Source organism: Giraffa tippelskirchi, chromosome 4 (assembly GCF_054371585.1).
Source record: "Giraffa tippelskirchi isolate mGirTip1 chromosome 4, T2T-mGirTip1v1.2.pri, whole genome shotgun sequence".
Lineage (NCBI taxonomy): Eukaryota > Metazoa > Chordata > Mammalia > Artiodactyla > Giraffidae > Giraffa > Giraffa tippelskirchi.
This window is the reverse complement of record NC_137278.1, coordinates 100839113-100864495: the sequence shown is the minus strand read 5'-3', so window position 1 is coordinate 100864495 and position 25383 is coordinate 100839113. Positions and strand designations below refer to the sequence as shown.

Here is a 25383-nt window from a genome sequence, read left to right as displayed (position 1 = left end):
GGAGGAAAGTGAAGATGGGAGTACAGGGTTAAAGTAGGTTCTATTTTTGTTCCTTATATATAACATAAAAATTCCCTGTATTTAAAAATCATTTGTCTTGGGACTTCCCTGGTGATCCAGTGGTTAAGACTGCATGCTGCCAATGTGGGGCGGGGGTTGGGGTCAGAGGTTCGATCCCTGGTCAGGGAACTAAGATCCTTTGTGCTGCATTGTATGGCCCCAAGTTTAAAAAAGTAAGTAAATGGAAAGAAAATACTGTCACTAAAAGAGAAAAAAAGTCATTTCTCCTTAAATACCTTATTGCTAAGTTGGATATATTGCAGATGCGTATTTTACAGTTCCAGTTCTCTACACCACTCTGCAAAGAAATTTTTGAGAATAGAGAATTTTGGGGTATGGTTTAAAAAAAGAGAGGTGAAGTGGAACCTAATCTTAGAGAGTAAGGATAGATTGGTCATTTTATAAAAAGTCTGACCCCTTAGACCTTGTAAGAGATAGGAATTCAAGTTTGCATTACTTTGGCAGTAGGCAACTAGCATAATGTAGAATTAAAAAGTCTGTAGGTAATGATTACATTTATTGTAATTTTCCCCCAAAAAGCTATGCTGTGGACTCAGAATCAGAGCTGAAAGGAATCTTAGAGATGATGAAGTTCAGTTCTTAGAAGTGCTTTTGTGTCTTCAAGGTTATTGCTTGGCTCAATTAGTATTTCTTGTATTTTCAAAGACTTTTTATTAATATCTGAGGTAGATTTTTAAGCCAGTGCTACCATTTTCCTTATTAATATATCTATTACAGGAAGAAAAATTCACAGGCCTCCAAAGTCTTTATTACATCTGACCTATGTGGGCAGAAGTTCTTGTGCTATTTAGTAGAGTCCCAGCTCCAGTTACGGTAAGTGCGTTTATGTTTCTCATTTGATCAGTGTAAATAAATCTGTGTTTGGTGCTTAGTCGCTCAGTTGTGTCTGTCTCTTTGTGACTCTGTGGACTGTTGCCCGCCAGGCTCCTCTGTCCATGTGATTCTCCAGTTAAGAACACTGGAGTGGGTTGCCATTTCCTTCTCCAGGGGATCTTCCTGACCCAGGGATTAAACCTGTGCTTCTGTCTCTAGGGCTGTTCTTTCTTTTCTTTTTTCTCTTGGCATAATAACTTTATTGAAATAATTTATATACTATAAAATTAACGTGTTTTAAGTGTATAGTTAAATGATTTTTAGTAAATTTATAGTTGTGCAACATCACCACAGTCTAGTTTTCAAACTTCCTCTGTCACTTCTGAAAGATGCTTTTTGTGCTTGACTTGCAGTCAGTCTCTGTTCCCATTCCCAACCTCAGACCACCAGAATATAGGCTTTCTGCCCCTGCAAATAGAATCATACAATAGAGAGTTTTTTGTGTCTACTACCTTCTTTCACTTGACATGTTTTTGAGGACTCACCACCTTGTAACATGTATAAACATTTTATTCCTCTTACTGTGTAGTATTATATAAACGTACCACATTTTGTTCATTGGTTGATGGACATTTGGTTTGTTTCTACTCTTGACCATTGTGAGTTATGGCACTATGATCATTGGAATCAAAGTCTTTGTGTGGACATACATGATTCATGTACACAGATAGGTAGATAACTAGGAGTGGATCAAATGATAAATTCATTGTCAGCTTTTTTTTTTTCATGTCTGCTGAGGCATTTTATTTGTGTGTATTACATCCCTAGAAAAAGAATCCAGGGATTTTCCCTCCTGTGTGTTTTCGTCGCTTCCTCATGGTCCATGATGCCAACTGAGGTTGTCATTACAATGAACGCAAACTGACGGGATGGGAGCAGGTTATTCTGCCATTTTTCTAGATCTTTGATTTGCACATCAAATCTGGGGCAGATCACTCCACACTTATTTAGGCTGCCTGTGAGGTTCACAGCAATTTTCCCAGCCCTGTGATCATCAATGATTTCAAATTCACCAGTGTAACCATGCTTCATCATGACAGTTAGAAACCTGACAATGACTTTGTGTAACCATGCTTCATCATCACAGTTAGAAACCTGACAATGACTTTGGAGCATGGTCTAATAAGGACCTGGCGTTTGCCTCTCTTTTCGGTATTGTTGATACTCTTGAGAGCTTCAACCAGGACATTCATGTGCACTGTTCTGGCGGCACGGAAAGATGGTGGAAAGAGGACTCATTGTCAGCTTTTAAATTTCTTGCATTGTCAGCAAGAAATTGCTAAATTTGTTTTCCAACTAAACTGCACTATTTTACATTCTGCCCAGCAATTTTTGAGTGTCCCAATTTTTCATCCTTGACAGCATTTGATATTGTTATTTTCTTTGATTGTAGCCATTCTGGTGTATTTGAAGTGATTTTAATTTGCATTTCCCTGATGACTTATGATGTTGAGCATCTTCTCACGTGCTTATTAGCCATGTGTTTATCTTCTTAGGTGAAATGTGTATTCATATATTTGCCAACGTATTGACCCTTTAATTTTGAAATTATTACAGATCATAGGAATTTGTAATGTAGTACTTGTTCCCCCAGAGGTAACATCTTACATAACTACAGTGCATTACCAAAGCAAGGAAATTGACATCAGTACAGTCCACAGACGTTGTTCAAACGATCAAGTTTACATGTACTCATTTGCATGTGTGTGTGTGATTCAATGAAGTTTTCTCATGTGTAGACTTACGTAGACACCACAATCGAAGTTCTGAACTTCTTTATCACCTCGCAGATCTCCCTCTTGCTAGCTACCCTTTAGAGTCACATACACCACAGCCTGGACTTCCCAGGTGGCTCACTGGTAAAGAACCTGCTTGCCACAGGAGATGAAAGAGACGCAGGTTCAATCCCTGGGTCAGAAAGATCCTCTGAAGGAGGAAATTTTAACTCACTCCAGTATTCTTGCCTGGAAAATCCTGTGGACAGAGGAGGCTGGCAGGCCACAGTCCACGGGGTGGCAAAGAGGTGGAACGACTGAGCGACTAAGCATGCACATCACACCCACCTCCCACTGTCCCCAATCGCTGGCAGCCACTAATCTGTTCTGTCTCTGTAATTTTGTCATTTGAAGATGTTATATAAATGGAACCCAATAGTAAGTAACCTTCTGAAATGGGCATTTAACAGTCAGCCTAATACCCTTGAATTAAGTATAAGTACAGGTTTGTTGCATGTATTGATACTGTATTTGTTTTTTAATTTGAATATTTAGATGTGTAAAATTTCAAGAGAGTAATGATAAAACGCAGCTCATCTTCGGCTCTGTCACCAACATCCAGGCAAAGGATGCAGCGCCAGTGGAGGTAAATGCAGGCATATTTTTTGAGAAGTTGAAAATCTTTGTATTTTATAATTTGCATGATTGGAAAAAAAAATTTTTGCTTTTTTTTTTTTCCCAAGAAGATAGACACTATGCTGGTCCTGGAAAGCAGTGGAAACCTGGTGCTGTATACAGGAGTGGTGCGGGTAAGTAATACATAGCACCCCATGCTGTTTGTAGGACTGCTTCTTTAATTATTATTTTTTAGTGTTTGGTATTTAAAATTTGTTACCTCATGACTGTGGAATTTGGCAGAAGATTTCTGTAAGATTTGAAAATGAACCCTTTGGTTTAGGTTGAACCTAATTTGGAGTACTTCCCTGGTGGTGATAAAGAACCAGCCTGCCAATGCAGGAGATGCGGGTTTGATTCCCAGGTCGGGAAGATCCCCTGGAGAAGGAAATAGCAACCCACTCCAGTATTCTTGCCTGGGAAATCCCATGGACAGAGGAGCCTGGTGGACTTTAGTCCATGGTGTTGCAAAGGAGTTGGATATGACTTAGTGATTAAGCAACAGTAACTTGGAGTTCTAGGTCTCATGGTCATTAGATGGATTGGCATTGTGAACACAGTGCAGTTGGGGAAGCTTCAATGAATGTAGATCAATTATTTTTTAATAAAAAGAGAAAAGGTTAACTGAAGTTTTATAAAGAATGTAGTTTTAAAATTAATGTATGGTCAGGTTTTTTAACTCTCAAAGTTTTAGTAAAGTTGCATTACATTAAATGTAATATGTTGTAATATGTAATATGTTGGCTGTCTTTTTTTAAACAGTTGTGAAATTTATGTACAGAACAATGTAAATTTTACACATGTAAATTATGAAATTTAAATATATACAATTTGAAGAATAATGAAGTGAACATTCATATACCCTCTACCCAGGTTAGGAAATAGGATGTTGCCCATAGTTTTACAGTCTCCTGGTGTTCTTTCTCCTGTGATCCTCATCCCCCAGAGGTAGACAGTGTCTTTTCTTGCAACAAATCAGTCCCTGGTTTTTTGTTCCTAGTTTTTGCAATTATATCACTAAAGAATAAGTTGTTTTCTTTGTATCTGAATTTTCATATAAATGAAACATATCATATACTCTTTTCTGACTTGACTATTTTGCTCAATATTATACTATTGAATATTTTTAGATATATTTTTGTAGACACAAAGCTGTTGTTGACTCACTGTTACACAGTTTTCTATTGCATGATTACACCAGAACTTTACCAGCCGTGAAGATTATTTTGTTGTTTCTGCTGTTTCTTCTAATAAACAATGCTTAAAAGAGTTCTTAAAAAACATGTATCTCCTAGTCTTTAGAATATATGCATATCAGCTTAACCCCATGGTGCCATATTGTTTTCCAAAGTGTAGGTTGTATCAAGGTTGCAAGGTTGTACTCCTTGCCTCCAGCAGTATGTGAATTCTCAAAGCTTCTTTAGTGTTAGTGCTAAGTCGCTTCAGTCATGTCCAATTCTTTGCAGTCCTATGGACCACAGCTTGCCAGGCTCCTGTGTACATGGGATTCTCCAGACAAGAATACTGGAGTGAGTTGCCATTTCCTTCTCCAGGGGATCTTCCTGACCCAGGAATTGAACCTGCATCTCTTATGTCTCTTGCCCTGACAGGCAGGTTCTTTACCACTACCTTCCCACCTGGGAAGCCCCAGTCTTCATTACATTATTGCTAATCCAAAGTACTATTTTTTTTCCCCCAAATCAGTGCCTCAGTAGAGCCAGGTGAGAATGGAGGTCCAGCCTCCCACCTGGCCTTTGCTCACAGGGTGTAGTATTTTTCCTCAGTGTTTGTCTGGGGTAGACTGGTTATTGTCTAAAAGTTTTCTAGCTTGTTAAGCTACTCCTTTCCTGATTGGGTCTTTTTTTTTTTTGGATCTGCTCCCATGATGAGATTGTGGTCTGCTTGAACTTCCACCCTACCTCGAGGCCAGTTTGAGAACTCACTGGTGTTATATGTCAGGGTTTAGTTCTCAAATGTTTTACTGTGTCACTGTCAGTCACACAGGGGTCACTCAGAGGCCTGCCCAGGATTTCATACACATATTTAGAAAGTCCTTTTCTCTATTTCCTTCCTCCCCATCCCTCCCCTCACTCCCTACTGCCAGTTATTACAGGGTAGGGATGGGGTAGAGTGCTCCATCCGCAGCCTGTGGAAGAAGGGTGGGAAGAGGTAGACCACCTTATTATTACAGAGTGAGGATGAGAGCCCGGCTTCTCCCCCTTGACAGTTGCTGCACACTTTGGGGAGGTGGTGAGGGGCTTGTGCGTGGCAGTGAGAGCAGGACTTTGTCTACAGTCTGTGCAGCTGCAGAGCCATTTGAGGGGAGGCCATGCTGCCTGGTTACTGCAGAGCAGGAATTCAGATAGGCCTGGCCTCCCGGCTTTGTGCTGGGGCAGAGCGCCACCTCGTCCCCGTAGGCGGGATGACGGGTCCCTGCCCCTGGCCTGCATCTGCAGGTCTAGATGAGGTGGGCACCAAGGGCTATGGCTTTTTTTGCGTATTTGACTGAAGTGGGGCAGATGTGGCGAGCGTGGTTGTTCCCTGCTTGGCCACTTTCCTGACTGAGTTTTGGCAAAAAGAGCAGGGTATTCGTGGGCTCTCTTCTGTTCTGTGCCTGTGAGCATTCTGGGTTGCAGGCCCCTCAAGAGTGCAAGGCCTGCTTATGTAGAGAGATAGAGAGACAAAAACGGAGAGGTAGGGGGTTCACATTCCAGCCTGTCAGTGTTCCTCACCTTTTACAGCCCCCTGCTAGTTGTATCATACATTCATGCAGATTCTGTTGTGGTGGTGGTAGTTAGTGGGAGTAATAGCATAGAATATGCTTATTTCATATTTTTATGACCTGGAGGTGTGGTTGTTGATGTTTTGTTGTTGTTTTTTTTAAAAAAACTCTACACACTAGTTCTGACTGTCATTTTTATTTTTTAATACTAAGGATTTTATTTGGACAACTTATGTAACTTTATCAGTTTTCAGGTAGTATATTCAGATAGTATATTTATGTACATACATAAATATGTATATTGTTAAAATTCCACTTTAGTTCTGAATATCCTTTTAGTCTTATCAAGAGTTTTCAGGGGGTTGGGAGGGAGTTCAAGAGGGGGAGACATTTGCATATTTATGGCTGATTCACATTGTATGGCAGAAACAAACACAACAGTGTAGAGCAGTTAGCCACCAGTTAAAAATAAATTTTAAAAAAAAAGAGTTTTCAGACTGTGTGGATGTGAATTTCTGTGTTTTTTTTTCTGAGAACCCTATGGATAGTTAAAAGAAAGAGTGATTAGCATAGATTGTTGACTCATTTTTTTAAGGTCAATGAGGAATTTATGTAAAGTTTTTTGAGGAAGAAGTGTTTCAGAGTTTATGATGGATTGTAAGCTAGAGAGCACAGTTTGAATTAGGTTGGATTTAATTTCTTGAGTATCACTTCAGCTTAATTTTTTTTTTTTGGCCCCAAGAAATAAATGACATTTTTTTCTCTCTGCCGGGAGATTTAATAAGACTGATGCTTATAATCTCTGAAAGCTTAATGTGCCTGCTGCCTTTACCTCCAATAAGGTGGAAAAGTGTGTGGTATACTTGAATTTTGTTTAATGTCTTGACTGTATTAACATTCCCCCTGTTTCCTGCCTTCAAAAAGTTCTTAGTAATGAAAAGAAGGAATCAGACTAAGAAAATTTATGTCAAGATGTTTGTAGTTGGATGGTGGAATTTGATACGTTATAAAAATTCTAATTCTCTCTGTTTTTTAGTTGTGTGTGGTGAGCATAAACTTTGAAATAGCAAAAGAAATATATGCTTACATGCCTTAATGTTTCATTCGAGAACATGATACATGAAAGCTAATATTTTTTCCCCACATTTTTTAATTTCTTTCAGGTGGGGAAGGTTTTTATTCCTGGGCTGCCAGCTCCCTCCCTGACAATGTCCAACACGATGCCTCGGCCCAGCACCCCGCTTGACGGCGTTACTACTACTAACCCTCTGAGTAAGCTGCTTGGATCCCTGGATGAGGTGAGAAGGGGAGTAGTTGTTGTCAAAAACTGATAGTGTTTTAGAGAAGTTGGGTCAAATATTAGCTCTTTCCATGGTTAACTTTTTTTCTGTTTTAAAAGTGGTAAAATTGGAAGTTTAGCTAATGCTTGTAGAATATGAATATTTTCAAACACAAATGATTCGGTAAATGTACAGTGACTTCCCTTGTGATGTGTGAGGTGCTTTTTGAGGATGCTACAGTGAGGAGAGGGATGCATTCTTTTTCATCTAGGGATCTCACAATTTACTTGTGTGAACCAGATATACTGTCTGTTTTAAGAAATCATAATTTAATGCTCGCTTCGGCAGCAATATACTAAAATTGAAATGATACAGAGAAGATTAGCATGGGCCCTGCTCAAGGATAACACACAAATTTGTGAAATGTCCCATATTTTTAAAAGCTAACTAATAAGAACCTACTGTGTAGCACAGGGAACTCCAGTGCACTGTGGTGACATGAGTGGGGATGGAGTCAGAAGGGAGGGGTATATGTGCAGTTGATGGACTTTGGTGTATAGTAGAAACTAACACTGTAAAGCAACTGTACACCAAAAACATTAACCAAAAGATCAAAAAATTATAAATAAGACAGACTGTGAAGACTTATGAATGGGAGACAGAAAATACTGTAGGAGATTCATGGATCAGAAGAGACATTCTAAGGGTGGAACATCTGTGAGAGACATGTCTGACTTGCTTTGGACTTGGAGGACAAATAGAATATTTGTAGATGGAAGGGGATATTCGGGTAAAGAGGAATCCCATGGACATGGGCGTGGAGGCAGGTCAGTGCAGAACATTGCTAACATATAATTGTATCTCCACCTCTTGGCATACAAGTTAAGACTCAACAAGTCTGTGAAATGAATGAATACTTTTAAAAATCCACGTGGTCTGTTGGGTGAGGCGGGGCAAGGTGTGGGATATTCTAGTGTTATCTGTTTATATACTAGATACTGTTCTAAGCATTGTATATGTATTAACTCATTTAGTCCCTTAAAACAGCTTTATTAGGAAAATATTAATCCTTGTTTTACAAATGTGTACATGGAGATACAGGGAGGTTACTTATCTAAAAACATACAGCTCATAAGTGGTAGGGCTAGGATTTACACTCTACCTGACGTGCTGTTAAAGAAGAAAGGATGAAAAGATTTTTCATTCTGAATGCAGTCACTAGGACATTGTAGGTTTTTGAGGATGGAGTTAAGAATGTTAGAGTTTGTGTTTCAGATGGGTTTATCTTGGGATTAAAGATAGACCAATTAGATCCCAACTGGTATTAAACTGTGGGGCCACAGTTTAATTCCTTTTGATTCCTTTCTCTCTTGATCTTGGTCCCTCAAGTCCAGGTTATCTCCACAACTCTCCAGTGCCATCGATCAGATGTCCTGTTTCTATTGACTTTATAGTTGCTCTTGGTGAGGACCTTGGTCTGCTACAGGGTGCTTAGTCATACTTAGAACAGAATGGTGTAAAATCATTATGTACAATTGTTAGACCATATGCAAAAAAGACATGTAATTTCTTCATCCTAATTTCTCAAAAATGCTTCACATGTTGTATTTATGACTCTTTACAGGTTCTGGTGTCCCCAGTTCCAGAACTAAGGGATTCTTCAAAGCTTCATGATTCTCTCTATGAGGATTGTACTTTCCAACAGCTTGGAACTTACATTCATTCTATAAGAGACCCTGTCCGTAACAGGGTAACGCTAGTAAGTGTGCACATTTATTTTTAAAAGGTAGGATAGCTTTCCAAGAATTATGGCTGTTGTGTAAAGTTTGTCAGAATGCAGAGTTTTGTCTGAAAAGTGGAAACAAATGTTTCATGTAATTTTTTTAAATCGCTTGTAATACATCATTTTTTTGCCCTATTTTTCTTTAAAGTAGTTTCATCCAGCTTTTCTAAGGTTTTTATATTATTAAAAAATGTATTGGAAACAAAGCTTGTTCATTCAGTTGAATTTTAATATAGACATAATTTTTGTTTTTTTGTTAAAAGTGAGACTTTTGGTGATGGTGACTCTTAGTGTCTATATGAAAATTAGGCACTTTGTTTAAAGATAAGAGTTTTTGTTAATGTTTTACAAATAAGCACATTTATTGTGTCTGAAATTTCAAAGTATTCAGTTCTGTTTAAAAAAAATACTGCTTATTTTTCGTTTTATTTTATTGCATTTTTCTTTGACAGGCAAACATTCTTGTTAAGTATCAGCTATTTTTTAACATCCAGAGATTTAGAATGAACAGATTCTATTCACTTGCCCTTATTTTTCCGTATTCTCCCTAGGAACTGAGTAATGGCTCCATGGTGAGGATCACTATTCCTGAAATTGCCACCTCTGAATTAGGTATGGTTGAGGATCAAATCTCACTTTCATGTGTACTCAGTTTGATTTAAAAGATTTGGAGTAATTGCTGATGTACATTAATAATTGGGGCTTTAAACATTTTGCTGTTTTTGGAGCCATGGGATGGAACTTTTTCCCGTGCTGAGAAGCTGTAAAGAGCTGATGAGCACTTTGTGCAGCCCATTCCGTGTGTGCGCTAAGGCTGGGGACCCTGGTAGTGCGTGCTAGCTCCACTTCTGTGAGGTTTCTCAGGAAGAAGAAGCCATGCAGTGAGATTAGATAGTGTATGGACACGCATCTTGCAAGAAAATCTGAGAAACAAGCCCAAGGAACTAAAAGTTTTTGGCATATTTGATGGCTTTTAACCCAAAAATAATCTCCCAATTGTTAAGAATAATTGAGAAATTAGCATAATTGCCTTTGAGGAAAACTTAACATTTTAGCAGAAATACACTCAGAAGTATTTTGATAAAATCAGAGTTTGCTTGAATTATTATTGAAATGCAATTTGGAAAATACTAAGTGGAGAATATTTCTGAACATAGAATACTAAAGAAAACCGTGGAATCAAAAAGATTTGCCAACAAATGTAAGTTAAGAAAAGAATGCCTGTGTGATATAAGAAAATTCAGGATGTCTATTAGTTTCAAAAATCCAGCTTCCAATGCAGAATGTTGGCGGATTTTGTGATCTCTGGAATTTGCTAAGTGGGCTGGAGTGCCTGTCTCATTTTAGGAAGTACTCTTCGTCAGTGTGGTAGATGATATTCTGAGTTGGTATGGAGATGCCTTGCTTTTCTAAAAGGTATTTAGCCAGTGATCTCAAGAAGTATAAGCCTAACCAAAATATATAAAAACAATTAATGGATTAGCTAAAATATATAAAAGCAAAGTGAAATCTTACTCTTGCAGGAGCAAATAGAAGTCACATAGTTCATGCACAGAAGCTTTTGTACTTGATAAAACTTTCCTCAGCACCTCAGTCGGTATCTGGTTTACACTGATTTTGGATTCAACCGTGACAAACTTGGTTATCTGGTTTTCTGACATTAGTTTCGTTTGATTCCAGCCTTGGTTGTGTGTTCACACACATAGCAAATTGATGAGAAAAAGCATATGCTGCTGAGGATGGGCCCTGGTAACAGTGAATTTGGGAAGGGAAGGGAAAAATCCTCTAAAGAGATTATGTGGGGATGGAAACACGTTGCAGGGCGGGGCCATTTCCTGCTAAAAGCAGACCCAGGTCTCTTCATGATGACAGCCCTCGCCACCCTGCGGGAGTCGCTGTGTGACAGTGTAGCACCGTAACTGACTGTCATACGAATGGTACTGAACCATTAAGAATGATGTAGATCACAGAAAGCGTGTAAAACACTGTAGAAACAGTGCTGTCAGAAATAATGAAAAGTTATAAAGCTTTGGTTAACCAGAATGTTTAATCATTTAGAGCATATTTTAAAGCTAGGTGAGCGTTGTTATTTGAGGATGTATGTATTGATTATTATATATTTACTGAAGTATTGAAACTATTTTATATGAATTTATTAATGTAGAAGTTGTGTGGTTTTGTTAGAATGATCTTTAATTCATCGCCCAAACTAGGGCATTTTTGAGAGCAAAATGGGAAGCTGTTAATAATTGCTGGGGCCATAAATGTCAATCAGTTCTGTCTTAGGTAACCTGGGCTATGTGGTTATTCTATTTCTGACCCAAAGTTAATGACAAAAAAGCTGCTCTGAGACCTCTCACAAGCCCTGTTAATTCAGAGTCAGGTGACTGGCTGGGTCAGGCTTGTGTCCACTAGCTCTTTAATGTCAGTTCCCGTCCCATAGTGCTTGACCTTTATATAGCAGTGATTTTAAAACCTTGGTAAAAGGGGAGAAGAAATGCATGCCTGGGAAGCATACTAAAATTAATCTTTGCTTTTAATAGTACAAACTTGTTTGCAAGCAATTAAGTTCATCCTGCCGAAAGAAATAGCGGTTCAGATGCTCGTCAAGTGGTACAGTGTCCACAGTGCCCCGGGAGGGCCCAGTGATCACTCAGAGTGGAACTTATTTGTGACCTGTCTCATGAACATGATGGGTTATAACACAGACCGCTTAGCATGGACAAGAAATGTGAGTACATACGATCATTTTTCCTCCTGAGATGCACTGTTATCAGTGTAATGTTTGCATAATTGGCAATACAACATTCAGAGTGTATAACACACCAGTGTAGTAGTAGGCATGCCTTATTCATCAAAATGGAATAATGCTAAGGCTTATTGTATCTATACATTGTAAGGTAAGTATTACTTTAATGATAATGTTTTACTTGTGATTAGAATCATTATGTGTTTATAACGTAAACCACTTTGACTGTTATTTCTCATTTCATCGTTGTAACATGGCTACGAATTATGCTTAGATTAGTAGGAGTAGTCTTGATTTTATTGATGAAGAAACTGAGTCACACAGAGATCACAGACTAGAGATTTGCTCAAAACTCGGCCTATGTTATATCTTCTGACTCATGGCTTAATATTCTTTTCTTGAGGCCTGGACTCTCTTTTTCCACATAATTGCTTGTTCTGTGAAGAAGGTTTAATTTTGAAGGGGATTTAAAGTACTTTAGTCTAAATATCTAGTCTGTTAATGATACAAACTAAGTTCCTCATCTCCCTCCCCAGAAACTTTCTTACAGGTCCTTTATAGGTTATTTACAAAATCAACAGGGTAGGGTCTTCAGTCTTGATGTTTTCGTTTTGCTTCTGGAGATCTTTCCCAGGACAGCCTTGCCTGGTTCACACTGAAGAAGTCACTCTAGATCACACTTGCCTTTCTCTGGGTAACTCAGCTGTACCTATCAATACTTTTGTGTTTCATACCAGCAAATCCATTAAAAAAAAAGTCATTGTTTTTCTTCATTATAAAAGTATACATGCTTACGGAGGAAAATTTGGGAAATGGAGAGATTAAAAAGAAAATAATACTAAGAGATAACCACTATAAACATTTTCATTGTTGCTTCTCATAAACATCATAACAATGAAAATTTCCCATATTAAAAATTCTTCAACCTCCCTCCCCACTGATTATCATTCTCATAATAGGCTACTATATGGCTTTGTCATAATTGTGAAAAAGTAAAAGTATTAGTCACTTGCTTGTGTCCAACTCTTTGTGACCCCCTGGACTGTAGCCCACCAGGCTTCTCTGTCCATGGAGTTCTCCAGGCAAGAATACTGGAGTGGGTAACCTTTCCCTTCTCTAGGGGATCTTCCTAACCCAGGAATCGAACCCAGGTCTCCTGCATTGCAGGCAGATTCTTTACTATCTGAGCTACCAGGGAAGCCCCAATAGCTAATAATTGAACATTGTTGAATCCGTTTTTCTTATGAGTAATTTGAGTAACATTCTTCTATACACAAATCTTTAGGTCTCTAGTCAGTTCTCAAGAATTGAACCTTAAAAGAGGAATTACTGGGTCAAATAATGTTCAAAAAGGACTGTCCAATCAGCATTCTCACCAGTGTTGTTTAAAAGTGCCTGCTTCATCACCTTGATTATTCTTGGTGTTGTGAACCTTTGCCAACTCGAGAGAATTTTTATTATTTCTGTATAGGTAAATGGGATGGGTTTTCCAATTGTTTTTTTACCTCTGATTCATCCCTGCCTCGCTCACATTGTCTCCACCACACTGGTTTCCATTGTTTGTCCTGAACACACCAAGCATGTTCCTACCTCAGGGTCTTCACACTTGCTCTTCCCTCTGGAGAAAATGTGGGCTTCCCAGATGGCTCAGTGGTAAAGAATCTTCCTGCCAATGCAAGAAACGCAGGTTTGATCCCTGGGTCAGGAAGATCCCCTGGAGAAGGAAATGGCAACCCACTCCAGTATTCTTGCCTGGAGAATTCTGTGGACAGAGGAGCCTGGTGGGCTACAGTCCATGACGTCACAAAGAGTCAGGCACAACTGAGCGACTGAGCACACGTGCACGCACGCTGGAGAAAATGCCTTCAATCAGGCAAGACAAGCTGAGGCCTTGTCCAGGTGTCACCTCAGTGCAGCCTTCTGGGTCTCTTCTATGTAGAATTGTACTTATCCCTTGTCTCCCACTTATTATCCTCTTTACCTGTTTTATTTTTCTCTTAGCACTCATTAAATATAGTATGCTATATATTTTACTTGTTTATTTTGTGTGTCTCTCCACCCATTAGGAAGATAAATAGCAGTGCCTGGCAAGGATGGATGCTTAGTGAACGTGTGCTGAATGAAAGGCCTTGTCCACCTAAATGAAGTATTATTTTTAAGAGTTTATATGTGTTGTTTCATATGAAAGAACTACCTTCTGCAGTTTCCTTGGGAAAAGTTTTACTGGGAAAATAGAGACAGTTTCCTTCTTCCAAACAATTGCATGAATGCTACTTAAGTCCAGATTTTTCCATTCTTTATTAAATATGAAAGAATTGAGCCTTACAGAAGAACTGAGGATTTCTACAGTATGAATAAGTCTGCTTCAGCTTCCTGTAGTTTCTGTGTGTTGCTGTCCTGCAGGATTGATGAATCTAGATCACTGTGCCTCATCCTCTAGCAGAGGACCAGTGCCCCCTCAGGTTTCAGTGTTGTGGAGAGGACTGAGCACACAACTGCTTTTTTCTTTTGAAAAGAAGAATCTGACTCTTTTACTGACTTGTGTGGTAGCCCTAAGAGAAGGAACAGGGAAGTGAGCTCTGAGACTGAGCTGCTTTGACATTTATTTGGATGACTGCATAGTTAAACCTTGTCTTGATTGTCTTACAGTGACAGCTCAGGATGAAATGGTCCTCAGTGGCAGATGGTTTTTATTTTGTTTTGTCCAGATACATCCTCTTTGTTTTCAGTTAAGTAATAGGGTGGAGAGTAGAGAGTACAGAATTTATGCCAATGACCAGCTATGTGACTCTGGAATTTCTTTAGGCGTTCCTGAATGTACTGATATGTTAAATGACGGCTCTGGGCCAGATGATGTTTCTTTTTGGTTCACAAATTCTGTGAGTGGTTGCATCTGAGGTTAACTGTTCTGTCCTTTGGGATGCTCATATTTCATTAGATATTGAGTCCCTGCTGTGGGTGAAGCATGAAGCCAGGCTTTTCAGATAAGCATTAAGTAAGACAGAGAGTTCCTCCCATTGAATCGACTGTCCCAGGAGAAGGCAGATAAACGAATATTTTATAGTCAGGTTTTGATGGATCAAGGTCAGTGATCCACAGGATTATATAATAGGGTTGCTTAAGCAGTGACATATTAAAATAATGAAAGTAAAACATCTGTATGTGTGACAAAAAGGTATCTGTATCAGATTCCACTGTTCTTTCCCATAACTCCAGGTCTTAATGAATTTGATAACCATAGCAGGAGTGTTCTTTCTGATTGTGGGACTTAGAATGTGTTTGTGTGTATGCGTGCTGTATTTGGTTAAAGTTTTAGGTAAGATCATTTCATTTGTTGCTTTGATTTTACTCTTGTCATTTTTGTTTTTTGATAATATTGTGTATAAGTTGGGCTTGTTTTTTTTTTGTTTTTTTTAATACATTCTTTAAAAAAAAATTCTTTGCCATTATGGTTTATCACAGAATACTGAATATAGTTCCCTGTGCTATACAGTAGGACTTGTCGTTTGGATATTCTAAATGTAGTAGTTTGCATCTACCAACCTCAAACTCCCAGTCCATCCCTTTCCCTCCTCTCTTGTCCCTTGGCAACCATAAGTCTGTTCTCTACGTCTGTGAGTCTGTTTCTGTTTTGTAGATAGGTTCATTTGTGTCGTATTTTAGATTCCACAATGAATGATATCATACAGTATTTTGTCTTTTTCTTGGGCTGTGTTTTATTTGAATACTTCATAAGAAAACCTGTTCTTTTGATCAGTTTTAAAAATTAACTTTATTCAGTTTTATATTTAAATATTCAGTTTTAAATATTGCTGTTTAGTTTTTATATATAAATCAACTTTCAGATGAATGAGATTGATAAATACGTAGGTTTCTATAGCATAGGGAAATAGACATTACCATTTATACGGTTATGATGGATGAACTGGTGGTTCAGTGCCTGTGCGAAGTGGCAGAAGGGGCTAAATTTTGCCAGAGAAAATTGAATTAGGCTGAACTTTTAGAAAATTACTTTTATGTAACTGTATTAGGATAGGCTATTATAACAGAAAGCCCGTTAAAAGATATAGTGGCATACACAACAGAAATGTATATCTTGTTCCTTTAACAGTACTTAGCAGGTAAACGGAGAAGGCAATGGAACCCCACTCCAGTACTCTTGCCTGGAAAATCCCATGGACAGAGGAGCCTGGTAGGCTGCAGTCCATGGGGTCGCTAAGAGTCAGACACGACTGAGCGACTTCACTTTCACTTTTCCCTTTCATGCACTGGAGAAGGAAATGGCAACCCACTCCAGTGTTCTTGCCTGGAGAATCCCAGGGACAGGGGAGCCTGGTGGGCTGCTATCTATGGGGTCGCACAGAGTCGGACACGACTGAAACGACTTAGCAGCAGCAGCAGCAGGTAAACAGGCCACATGGTTTAATTAGGGACCCAGGCTAATGGAGCATCTGTCCTCCTCAACCTGAGGCTTCAAAGATCACCTTAGAGTTGACACCACCCAGTCAGATGCGAGGGATAGAGCATAGGGGAGCATGCATGGGAGGTTTTCATGAACTAGTCTGGCACTGATGACATCCACTCTCAGTCATAGTCACTGTTACAGGGTCACATCTCACTGTGATGGGCGGAATACAGCAGCCTGGCTGTGGGTCCAAAAGAAAGGAGAACACAGATTTTGGAGAGTAGCTACCCATCTCTGCTAGAGAATTGTTGGGCTGTCACTATAGACAGACTCTAAATATATGTCTCTAAATATATGTTTGCTTAGTTCTGACATTTGGCTAACATTGGGTTGATTCTTTGAGACTGGGTGTATTTTGCATATGACTAATGGTCCTTGTTCTACCAGTGGAGTGAAGATCTATGTCATGAGAGAAGTAGGGAGGAAAGGAAGCTACTGTTGCAGAACCTATGAGCTCAGGCACCAGACTAGATGCTTTATATAGATGGTTTCCTTAATCTTCACAGTGACCTTTAGAAGAAAGGCATTCGTACCATGTTTTTCCAGATGAGAAAATGAATTTTGATGTCATTCCTCAGGTTCCATAATTGGTAGAACTGATTGCTGAGTCCTTTAAGTTGATCTGTTGTCGGTGATAAATTTACATGATTTTTGTCTTCTCTTTTGGGGTTATCTTCCAGTTTGACTTTGAAGGATCACTTTCCCCAGTCATTGCACCCAAAAAGGCAAGGCCTTCTGAGACGGGATCTGATGATGTAAGCATTGTTTTTTCTTGCCGATACAAATTAATTTGTGGGTACTTGTGCCAGTCCCCATATGTGTGCATGTCTCTTAACAGCTTTTGTGTACTTTAATCCTGAATGACAGTTATTTTGAGGGATAGGGCCTGTTAAGTTTTCTGTGATTATTTATTTACTTTTGCTGTTAATGATCCTCTTAAAATTACTAAACATATATAATCCTGTGTGATATAAATTTGAGTTTATAGATGTTTTACTGCCAATTAATCACCTAAAGTGACAGCATTTACCATTTTATGAAGTGTTTCTTTAGTTTAAGTTCTCAAACATATCAGATTCCATGGGTATATTCTTGTGTTTCAACACATTCTTTTAAAATTGAGGTATAATTTGCATAAATGAAATGCTTAGATCTTAAGTTTACAGTTTGGTCAGTTTTGACAAATACACACTCATGTAGCCCACACTGCTCTTGAGGACAAAATGTTTCCGTGATTCCACACAGTTCTCCTGAGCCATTTTTAATCAAAGCATCCACTGATTAGATTTCTATCCTGCATTAGTTTTGCCAACTGTAAAACTTAATATAAGTAAAATTATTTAGTATGTAGTCTTTGGTATAAAGTTTCCCTCATTCAGCATAATGCTTTTGAGATTCATCCATGTTGTTGCAGATCTCAGTAGTTTGCACCTTCTTGTTGAGAGAGTAGTATGACTCTACCATGGTTTGTGTATTCATTCTTCTGCGGATGTATATGTAGCCTATTGCCATTATTTGACTATTATGAAGAAAGCTGCTGCCCACATTCAGTAACTAGTCTTTGTGGACCTATATTTTCATTTATCTTGGCTAAATGAATACCTAGCAGTGCACTTGTTGGGTCATTGCTGGTCTCTAATTGATTGTACCATGTTACACTCTGACCAGCAGTATATGAGTTGGCCAACAATTGCTGTCAGTCTTTTTCCTTTTAACCATTTGAGTGTGTACAGAGTAGTTTCTCTAAGTGGTTTTAATTTGCTTTTCCCTAATGACTCATCACGTTAGGCACTATTTCATGTGCTGGTTAGCTACTTATATATCTTTTTGTGAAGTTTCTGTTCATGTGTAAATTGGATTTTAAAAATATTTATTGATCTAAAGAAGTCCTCTATATTTTTGATATGAGTTCTTTGTCATATGTGTGTTTTGGGAATATTTTCTCCCAGTATGTGGCTTAACAGTATCTTTTGCTGAGAAGAGGTTTTTATTTTGGTTGTCTGACTTATAAATTTTTAGTTTTTATGATTGGTTCTATGTCTGTTGCAAGAGTTTTAAGTTAGAATAATACACTGTATTAAGCCTGGCAGACACCAATAAATTCCAAGTTCTGAAGAAACCATAGATTGTTTCAACAAAATACAACTGTGCACAATACAACCATAGACTGTCTCAACACACTACAATAAATCACAAGTAGAAACTAGTTCAGTTCAGTTACTCAGTCGTATCCGACTCTTTGGGACCCCATGGACTGCAGCATGCCAGGCCTCCCTGTCCATCACCAACTCCCGGAGCTTACTCAAATTCATGTCCATTGAGTCGGTGATGCCATCCAACCATCTCACCCTCTGTAGTCCCCTTCTTCTGCCTTCAATCTTTCCCAGCATCAGGGTCTTTTCAAATGAGTCAGTTCTTCGCATCATGTGGCCAAAGTATTGGAGTTTCAGCTTCAGTAGCAGTCCTTCCAATGAATATTCAGGACTGATTTCCTTTAGGATGGACTGGTTGGATCTCCTTGCAGTCCAAGGGACTCTCAAGAGTCTTCTCCAACACCACAGTTCAAAAGCATCAATTCTTCGGCGCTCAGCTTTCTTTATGGTCCAACTCTCACATCCATACATGACTACTGGAAAAACCATAGCCTTGACTAGATGGACCTCTGTTGGCAAAGTAATGTCTCTGCTGTCTAGGTTGGTCATAACTTTCCTTTGAAGGAATAAGCGTCTTTTAATTTCATGGTTGGAGTCACCATCTGCAGTGATTTTGGAGCCCCAAAAAATAAAGTCATGGTTTCCATTGTTTCCCCATCTATTTGCCATAAAGTGGTGAGACCAGATGCCATGATCTTAGTTTTCTGAATATTGAGTTTTAAGCCAACTTCTTCACTCTCCTCTTTCACTTTCATCAAGAGGCTCTTTAGTTTTTCACTTCCTGCCGTAAGGGTGGTGTCATTTGCGTGTCTAAGGTTATTGATATTTTTCCCTGCAATCTTGATTCCAGCTTGTGCTTCTTCCAGCCCAACGTTTCTCATGATGTACTCTGCATATAAGTTAAATAAGCAGGGTGACCGTATACAGCCTTGACGTACTCCTTTTCCTATTTGGAACCAGTCTGTTGTTCCATGTCCAGTTCTAACTGTTGCTTCCTGACCTGCATACAGATTTCTCAGGAGGCAGGTCAGGTGGTCTGGAATTCCCATCTCTTTAAGAATTTTCCACAGTTTATTGTGATCCACACAGTCAAAGGCTTTGGCATAGTCAATAAAGCAGAAGTAGATGTTTTTCTGGAACTCTCTTACTTTTTCGATGATCCAGAGGATGTTGGCAATTTGATCTCTGGTTCCTCTGCCTTTTCTAAATCCAGCTTGAACATCTGGAAGTTCACAGTTCACGTACTGTTGAAGCCTGGTTTGGAGAATTTTGAGCATTACTTTGGTAGCATGTGAGATGAGTGCAATAGTGAGATAGTTTCAGCATTCTTTGGCATTGTCTTTCTTTGGGATTGGGATGAAAACTGACATTTTCCAGTCCTGTGGCCACTGCTGAGTTTTCCAAATTTGCTGGCATATTGAATGCAGCCCTTTCACAGCATCATCTTTTAGGATTTGAAATAGCTCAACTGGAATTTCATCACCTCCACTAGCTTTGTTTGTAGTGATGCTTCCTAAGGCCCACTTGACTTCACATTTCAGGATGTCTGGCTCTAGGTGAGTGATCATACCATCGTGATTATCTGGGTTGTGAAGATCTTTTTTGTATAGTTCTGTGTATTCTTGCCACCTCTTCTTAATATCTTCTGCTTCTATTAGGTCCATACCATTTTTGTCCTTTATTGAGCCCATCTTTGCATGAAATGTTCCGTTGGTATCTCTAATTTTCTTGAAGAAATCTCTAGTCTTTCCCATTCTATTGTTTTCCTCTATTTCTTTGCATTGATCACTGAGGAAGGCTTTCTTATCTCTCCTTGCTATTCTTTGGAACTCTGCATTCAAATGGGTATATCTTTCCTTTTCTCCTTTGCTTTTTGCTTCTCTTCTTTTCTCAGTTATTTGTAAGGCCTCCTCAGACAACTTTGCTTTTTTGTATTTCTTTTTCAGGGACAGATCCCTGTCTCCTGTACAGTGTCACTCTACAGATGGATATCACCAGCTGGTCAATACCAAAGTCAGATTGATTATATTCTTTGCAGCCAAAGATGGAGAAGCTCTATACAGTCAGCAAAAACAAGACTGGGAGCTGACTGCGGCTCAGATCATGAACTCCTTATTGCCAAATTCAGACTTAAGTTGAAGAAAGTAGGGAAAACCACTATACCTTTCATCTATGACCTAAATCAAATCCCTTATGATTATACAGTGGAAGTGAGAAATAGATTCAAGGGATTAGATCTGATCGAGTGCCTGAAGAACTATGGACAGAGGTTCGTGGCATTGAATAGGAGACAGGGATCAAGACCATTGCCAAGAAAAAGTAAAAACTAAAATAGACTCATTACTTGTAAAGTGTAGCACAGTTCAAATATAAAATTCAGTTGATTATTAGGTGTGTTACTAGCCTCAGCATCTTGTCAACATGGAAATATACGTACATCAGCTGGATTCAAGTAGACCTCTCCTCTTACCCAAACCCAAATTAGTGTAGTGGTCCCTACAGCTGCCTGTCTACACTTCTAGGCTTTCCTTCTTTTCTTTTGGCCCCTGAGACATTGCCTAAAATAATCTTAAATTTTTCTCTTTCAATCTGTGCTTAAGTAGTAGAATTCTTCTATTAAAGTCTCTTCCTTTAAAGGGTATGATTCAAGTGGTTTTTAAAGGTGGCTTGTCTTAATATTTATTGCTGGCACGTGGAAATTCCTTAGCTATTAGGTATTGGTTCTAATTTTTCAGCATTGTGTTTTTATTTTAGATAATGTTAACAACTTCATGTGAAAATGGAACTTGAATTGTTTTAAGTGAATTTGATCTTCTTTTTTAATGGTGACATTACAATTATTTAAAAAGTTAATATCCCTTTTATTCTTCTTAGGACTGGGAATATTTACTAAATTCAGACTACCACCAGAATGTTGAGTCTCGTCTCTTGAACAGATCTTTGTGTTTGAGTCCTTTGAAAGTTTCACAGATGAAAGATGAGGATTTTTCACAGAATCTCAGTTTGGACTCTTCTACACTTCTCTTCACTCACATTCCTGCAATTTTTTTTGTTCTTCACCTGGTCTATGAGGAACTCAAGTTGAACACTCTAATGGGAGAAGGGATTCGTTCACTTGTTGAACTTCTCGTCCAGTTGGCAAGGTAAATATCATTTATAGGTTAGAAATTTCCAAAAGGTCATTAGATGACTTAATTCTTGGCTGTGAATGTCAAATAGGAACCTTGCAAATAAATTTCTGAATTCTACCTTCTCAGCAAACAGGAGCATTTTCCATAAGCCACAGAACTGTTTGAAGGGATCCATTGTGTAAGGGCCCGTGGGTCAGGCTGGGGTTGCAGGTTTTTGTCCTCAGATGAGTGAAAAAGGCACGAGGGTGTGTTACATAGTGAGGATAACCTGCTTGGCTTTCATTTTGACGCCATGACTGTGGTGGAAAGTCTATAATGACAGCTGCTGTTTTTACAATGATGCCTTAGATTCAAATAGTGTTTGAAAGTGAAGGTTGCTCAGGAGTGTCTGACTCTTTGGGACCCCATGGACCACACAGTCCATGGAATTCTCCAGGCCAGAATACTGGAGTGGGTAGCCTTTCCCTTCTCCAGGGGATCTTCCCAGCCCAGGGATCAAACCCAGGTGTCCCGCATTGCAGGCGGATTCTTTACCAGCTGAACCACAAGGGAAGCCCAAGAATACTGGACTGGGTAGCCTATCCCTTCTTCAGCAGATCTTCTGGATCCAGGAATCAAACTGGGGTCTCTTGCGTTTTAAGCGAATTCTTTACCAACTGAGCTTTCAGGGTTTAAACTAACAAAACTGTACTTTACGTGTAGAAATTGTCAAAGTAGGTATTACAATCCCTGTTTCAGTGATGAGGAAACATACTTAAGTTTTTTGGGGGGGGGGGGATTTTTTTTTTTTTTTTTGGTGTGGACCATTTTAAAATTTTATTTATTTATTTATTTATATATTTTTGGCTGTGATGGGCTTGCTGCTCAAGATTTTCTGTAGTTGTGGCGAGTGGAGGCTACTCTCTAGTTGATGTGCGGGCTTCTCGTTTTGGGGGCTTCTCTTATTGTGGAGCCTGGGCTCTGGAGCACAGGCTCAGTAGTTGTGGTGCACAGGCTTAGTGGCTCTGCAGCATGTGGGATTTTCCTGGACCAGGGATGGAACCCACGTTTCCTGCATTGGCAGGCGGATTCTTTACCACTGAGCCACCAGGGAAGCCTCTCAAGTTTGTTTTTAAGAACAGGTGTCATTTACTAGATGTTCGTTCTCTTTGCTGGTCCTTTGTTGTCCCAGTCTGGTCTTCCCTGTCTTTCAGGCTCTTGTAGTGGATCCACAATAAGATCGTTCTGATGATATTTTTAAGAGTCTTTTTTAGCACCTTGTGTTTGGCACTGAACTCAAAATGTTTATACTTAGGTGTTGTTTGAGCCTTTGTGACTCTTGGTGATAAGGTTAAATTTGAATGAAAGTGCCAACCTCTGGGTAAAGGTTGTAGTATATTTTCTAATTTATGTTACCTTCCTTGAGATACTGAAATTCTTTTCTGAGACATGACAGTTTTAATTGATGGTTAGTTTCTCTAATGACAAGGCATTACTATGACAATATACTTTTGTAATAAAATGATTTTCAAACCCTAATCATGGCTCTCTGAAATAGGTAATATTGGTATAATGTTTTATACTTTATAAGGTATTTCTCACACATATTATTTAATCTTAAAAGCTTGAGGGTGAGTTGACTGGTATTCCACCATTTTCTAGAAGAAAAATTACTGAGATTCAGAAAGTTGACTTCCTGAAAATCACAGAGCTAAGAAATTAACAGAGGAGAAATTGGACCACAGTTTTCACAGCAGTTTTACCCTCAAAATTTATCTAGCAGAAGGAGTTTTGGTTGCATTTGTCATACTAGCCACTTCAAAGTCCAGAAATAAAATACAGAGACTCTAGATGTGGTTGTCTTCTTTCTCCTAAGTAAATGTTTTAAATTAAAAAGGTCAGCTGATGAATCTTCTTAACTGTTTGGGAGGAGAATGCCATAATACCTTGCTTGTTATTTCCTTTTATATGTTCTGTTGTTTTAGGGATTTAAAACTGGAGCCTTACGTAGATCATTACTATAGAGACTACCCAACACTTGTCAGAACTACTGGACAAGTGTGCGCAATTGATCAAGGTAAGTGTTCTGCTGTTAAAGATTTTCTCAGCAGTGTAGTGACCTTTGCTTGTGTTTTTCTTGGTAAATAGCAGAGGATATATTTCTTACTGTTAACCTCTAAATCAGGGGTAGTGTCTTTCCACCAGGCAGATTTTAGTTTGTGGTGTTTGATCTCTGACTTATATTAAGCCATAGCTTCTTCAGTGTGGGGGTGTGGTGGTGGGGATTTTACTCATCCCCAAGGTTCTGCCTTGCAAAAACGTAGAGCTTCCTGTGCCAAGGATGCTTTGCTCTCCTGTGTGGTCCAGTTAGTAACCACCCACTGTGTGCTGTTTTAGTTAATTATACTAAAAATTCAGTTCTTCAGTTGCCCTGGCCACTTTGCAAGTGCTCAGTGGTCGTATGGGGCTGGTGGTTGCCATATTGAACAGTACAGATACAGAACAGTTTCATAGCCATTGTATTGTCTTAGACCCTGAGTTAAAGGGACTCAACATTGGGGCCCAGTTGTTAAAACAGCAGAATCCTGGGTGTCTTGTCTTTTCTCGTCATTAGAGTTAGGGCAGAAAATTTTGGTGACATTCTTTATATGCCTTGAACATAAGAATTCGCTAAATTTCCATCCAGGATCAGATAAAATATTAGTCAGTTAAATTCCACATATTGTAATGTGATCAGATACTTACTGTGGCAAAAAACATGAAGCATTTTGGAGAATATGGAAAAAATGTTACTCTGATTGTTTTCAAATGACAAGTATTGTTGATTATCTTTCCTTTGAATTGAAACAGTATTGTTTTAGTGTATTCTTGTATCTTTATAAACATTTATCTAATTCTGAAGGTCAAACAGGATTTATGCAGTATCCATCATTTTTCACTCCTGAGCCACCTAGTATTTATCAGTGGGTGAGTTCCTGTCTGAAGGGTGAAGGAATGCCACCCTATCCTTACCTCCCCGGAATCTGTGAAAGAGGCAGACTTGTAGTCTTGGTATGTATTCAGTGTGTTGCCAAACTTGTTTGTTTTTCTCTTTTTATCTTTCAAATTCAATGTAATTAAAAAAATTATCATGTAGAAAAATTACCTTTTTCCCCCCATTTTGTGTATTGCTCTGTGGATTTCAATAAATGTTGAGTTCGTGTAATCCCTCCCATAATTAGAATTCAGAATGGTTCCATTATCCTCCCTCAGAAAATTCCCTCCTGCATTTGAGATTCATTCAAGTATTGCTGTAGCAGCAGTTCATTGCCCTTAATTGCTGAGTGTTGGCTATACATTGTGTGGATATATCACATTGGTTTATCCATTCACCCATTGAAGATACTTGAGTTGACTCTAGTTTTTAAGCAGTTATGAATACAGCTGCCGTAGACATTCATGTCTAGGCTTTTGTGTGAAGAAACGTTTTCATTTCTCTAGGGTAGGTACCCAGAGGTGGGACTGATGGCCATATAGCAAGTATATATAGATAAGATTAATATATTTAAGAAACTGTAAGCTGTTTTTCAGAGTATCTGTCATTGTCATTGTTGTTCAATTGCCAAGTCGTGTCCGACTCTCTGCGACCCCATGGGCTGCAGCACACCAGGCTCCTCTGTCCTTCAGTGTCTCCCAGAGTTTGCTCAAACTCATGTCAATTGAGTCAGTGCTGCCATCCAACCATCTCATCCTCTGCCACCCTCTTCTCCTTTTGCCTTCTTCCCTGCATCAGGGTCT

At 38.9% G+C, this 25383-nt stretch overlaps 1 protein-coding gene, 1 non-coding gene and 1 pseudogene across 14 annotated transcripts in view; 2 read left to right on the top strand and 1 right to left on the bottom strand.

The window, feature by feature from the left end:
* ANAPC1 (anaphase promoting complex subunit 1) overlaps positions 1–25383 on the top strand; it is a 97534-nt gene that overhangs the window by 16872 nt on the left and 55279 nt on the right. For 6 of the 13 annotated variants that reach the window (XR_014051974.1, XR_014051975.1, XR_014051973.1 and 3 more), the window contains exons 11-21: positions 799–894; positions 3225–3315; positions 3413–3478; positions 7230–7364; positions 8971–9105; positions 9681–9741; positions 11673–11860; positions 17024–17098; positions 21371–21639; positions 23592–23683; positions 24509–24657. Coding sequence is in view for 10 of the 13 variants with exons in the window: in XM_081484879.1 (XP_081341005.1) it covers positions 799–894; positions 3225–3315; positions 3413–3478; positions 7230–7364; positions 8971–9105; positions 9681–9741; positions 11673–11860; positions 17024–17098; positions 21371–21639; positions 23592–23683; positions 24509–24657 (1357 nt within the window). In the remaining 3 variants the exon portion in view is untranslated. Of the gene's footprint in view, positions 1–798; positions 895–3224; positions 3316–3412; positions 3479–7229; positions 7377–8970; positions 9106–9680; positions 9742–11672; positions 11861–17023; positions 17099–21370; positions 21640–23591; positions 23684–24508; positions 24658–25383 lie in introns of all 13 variants that reach the window. The other 7 variants (XM_081484881.1, XM_081484877.1, XM_081484876.1 and 4 more) reach the window with 4 other exon arrangements.
* On the bottom strand, positions 1719–2147 carry LOC145503984 (small ribosomal subunit protein uS8-like; annotated as a pseudogene).
* Positions 7680–7784, top strand: LOC145504012 (U6 spliceosomal RNA). The gene has a single exon (XR_014052005.1). It is a non-coding gene; the product is annotated as a U6 spliceosomal RNA (small nuclear RNA).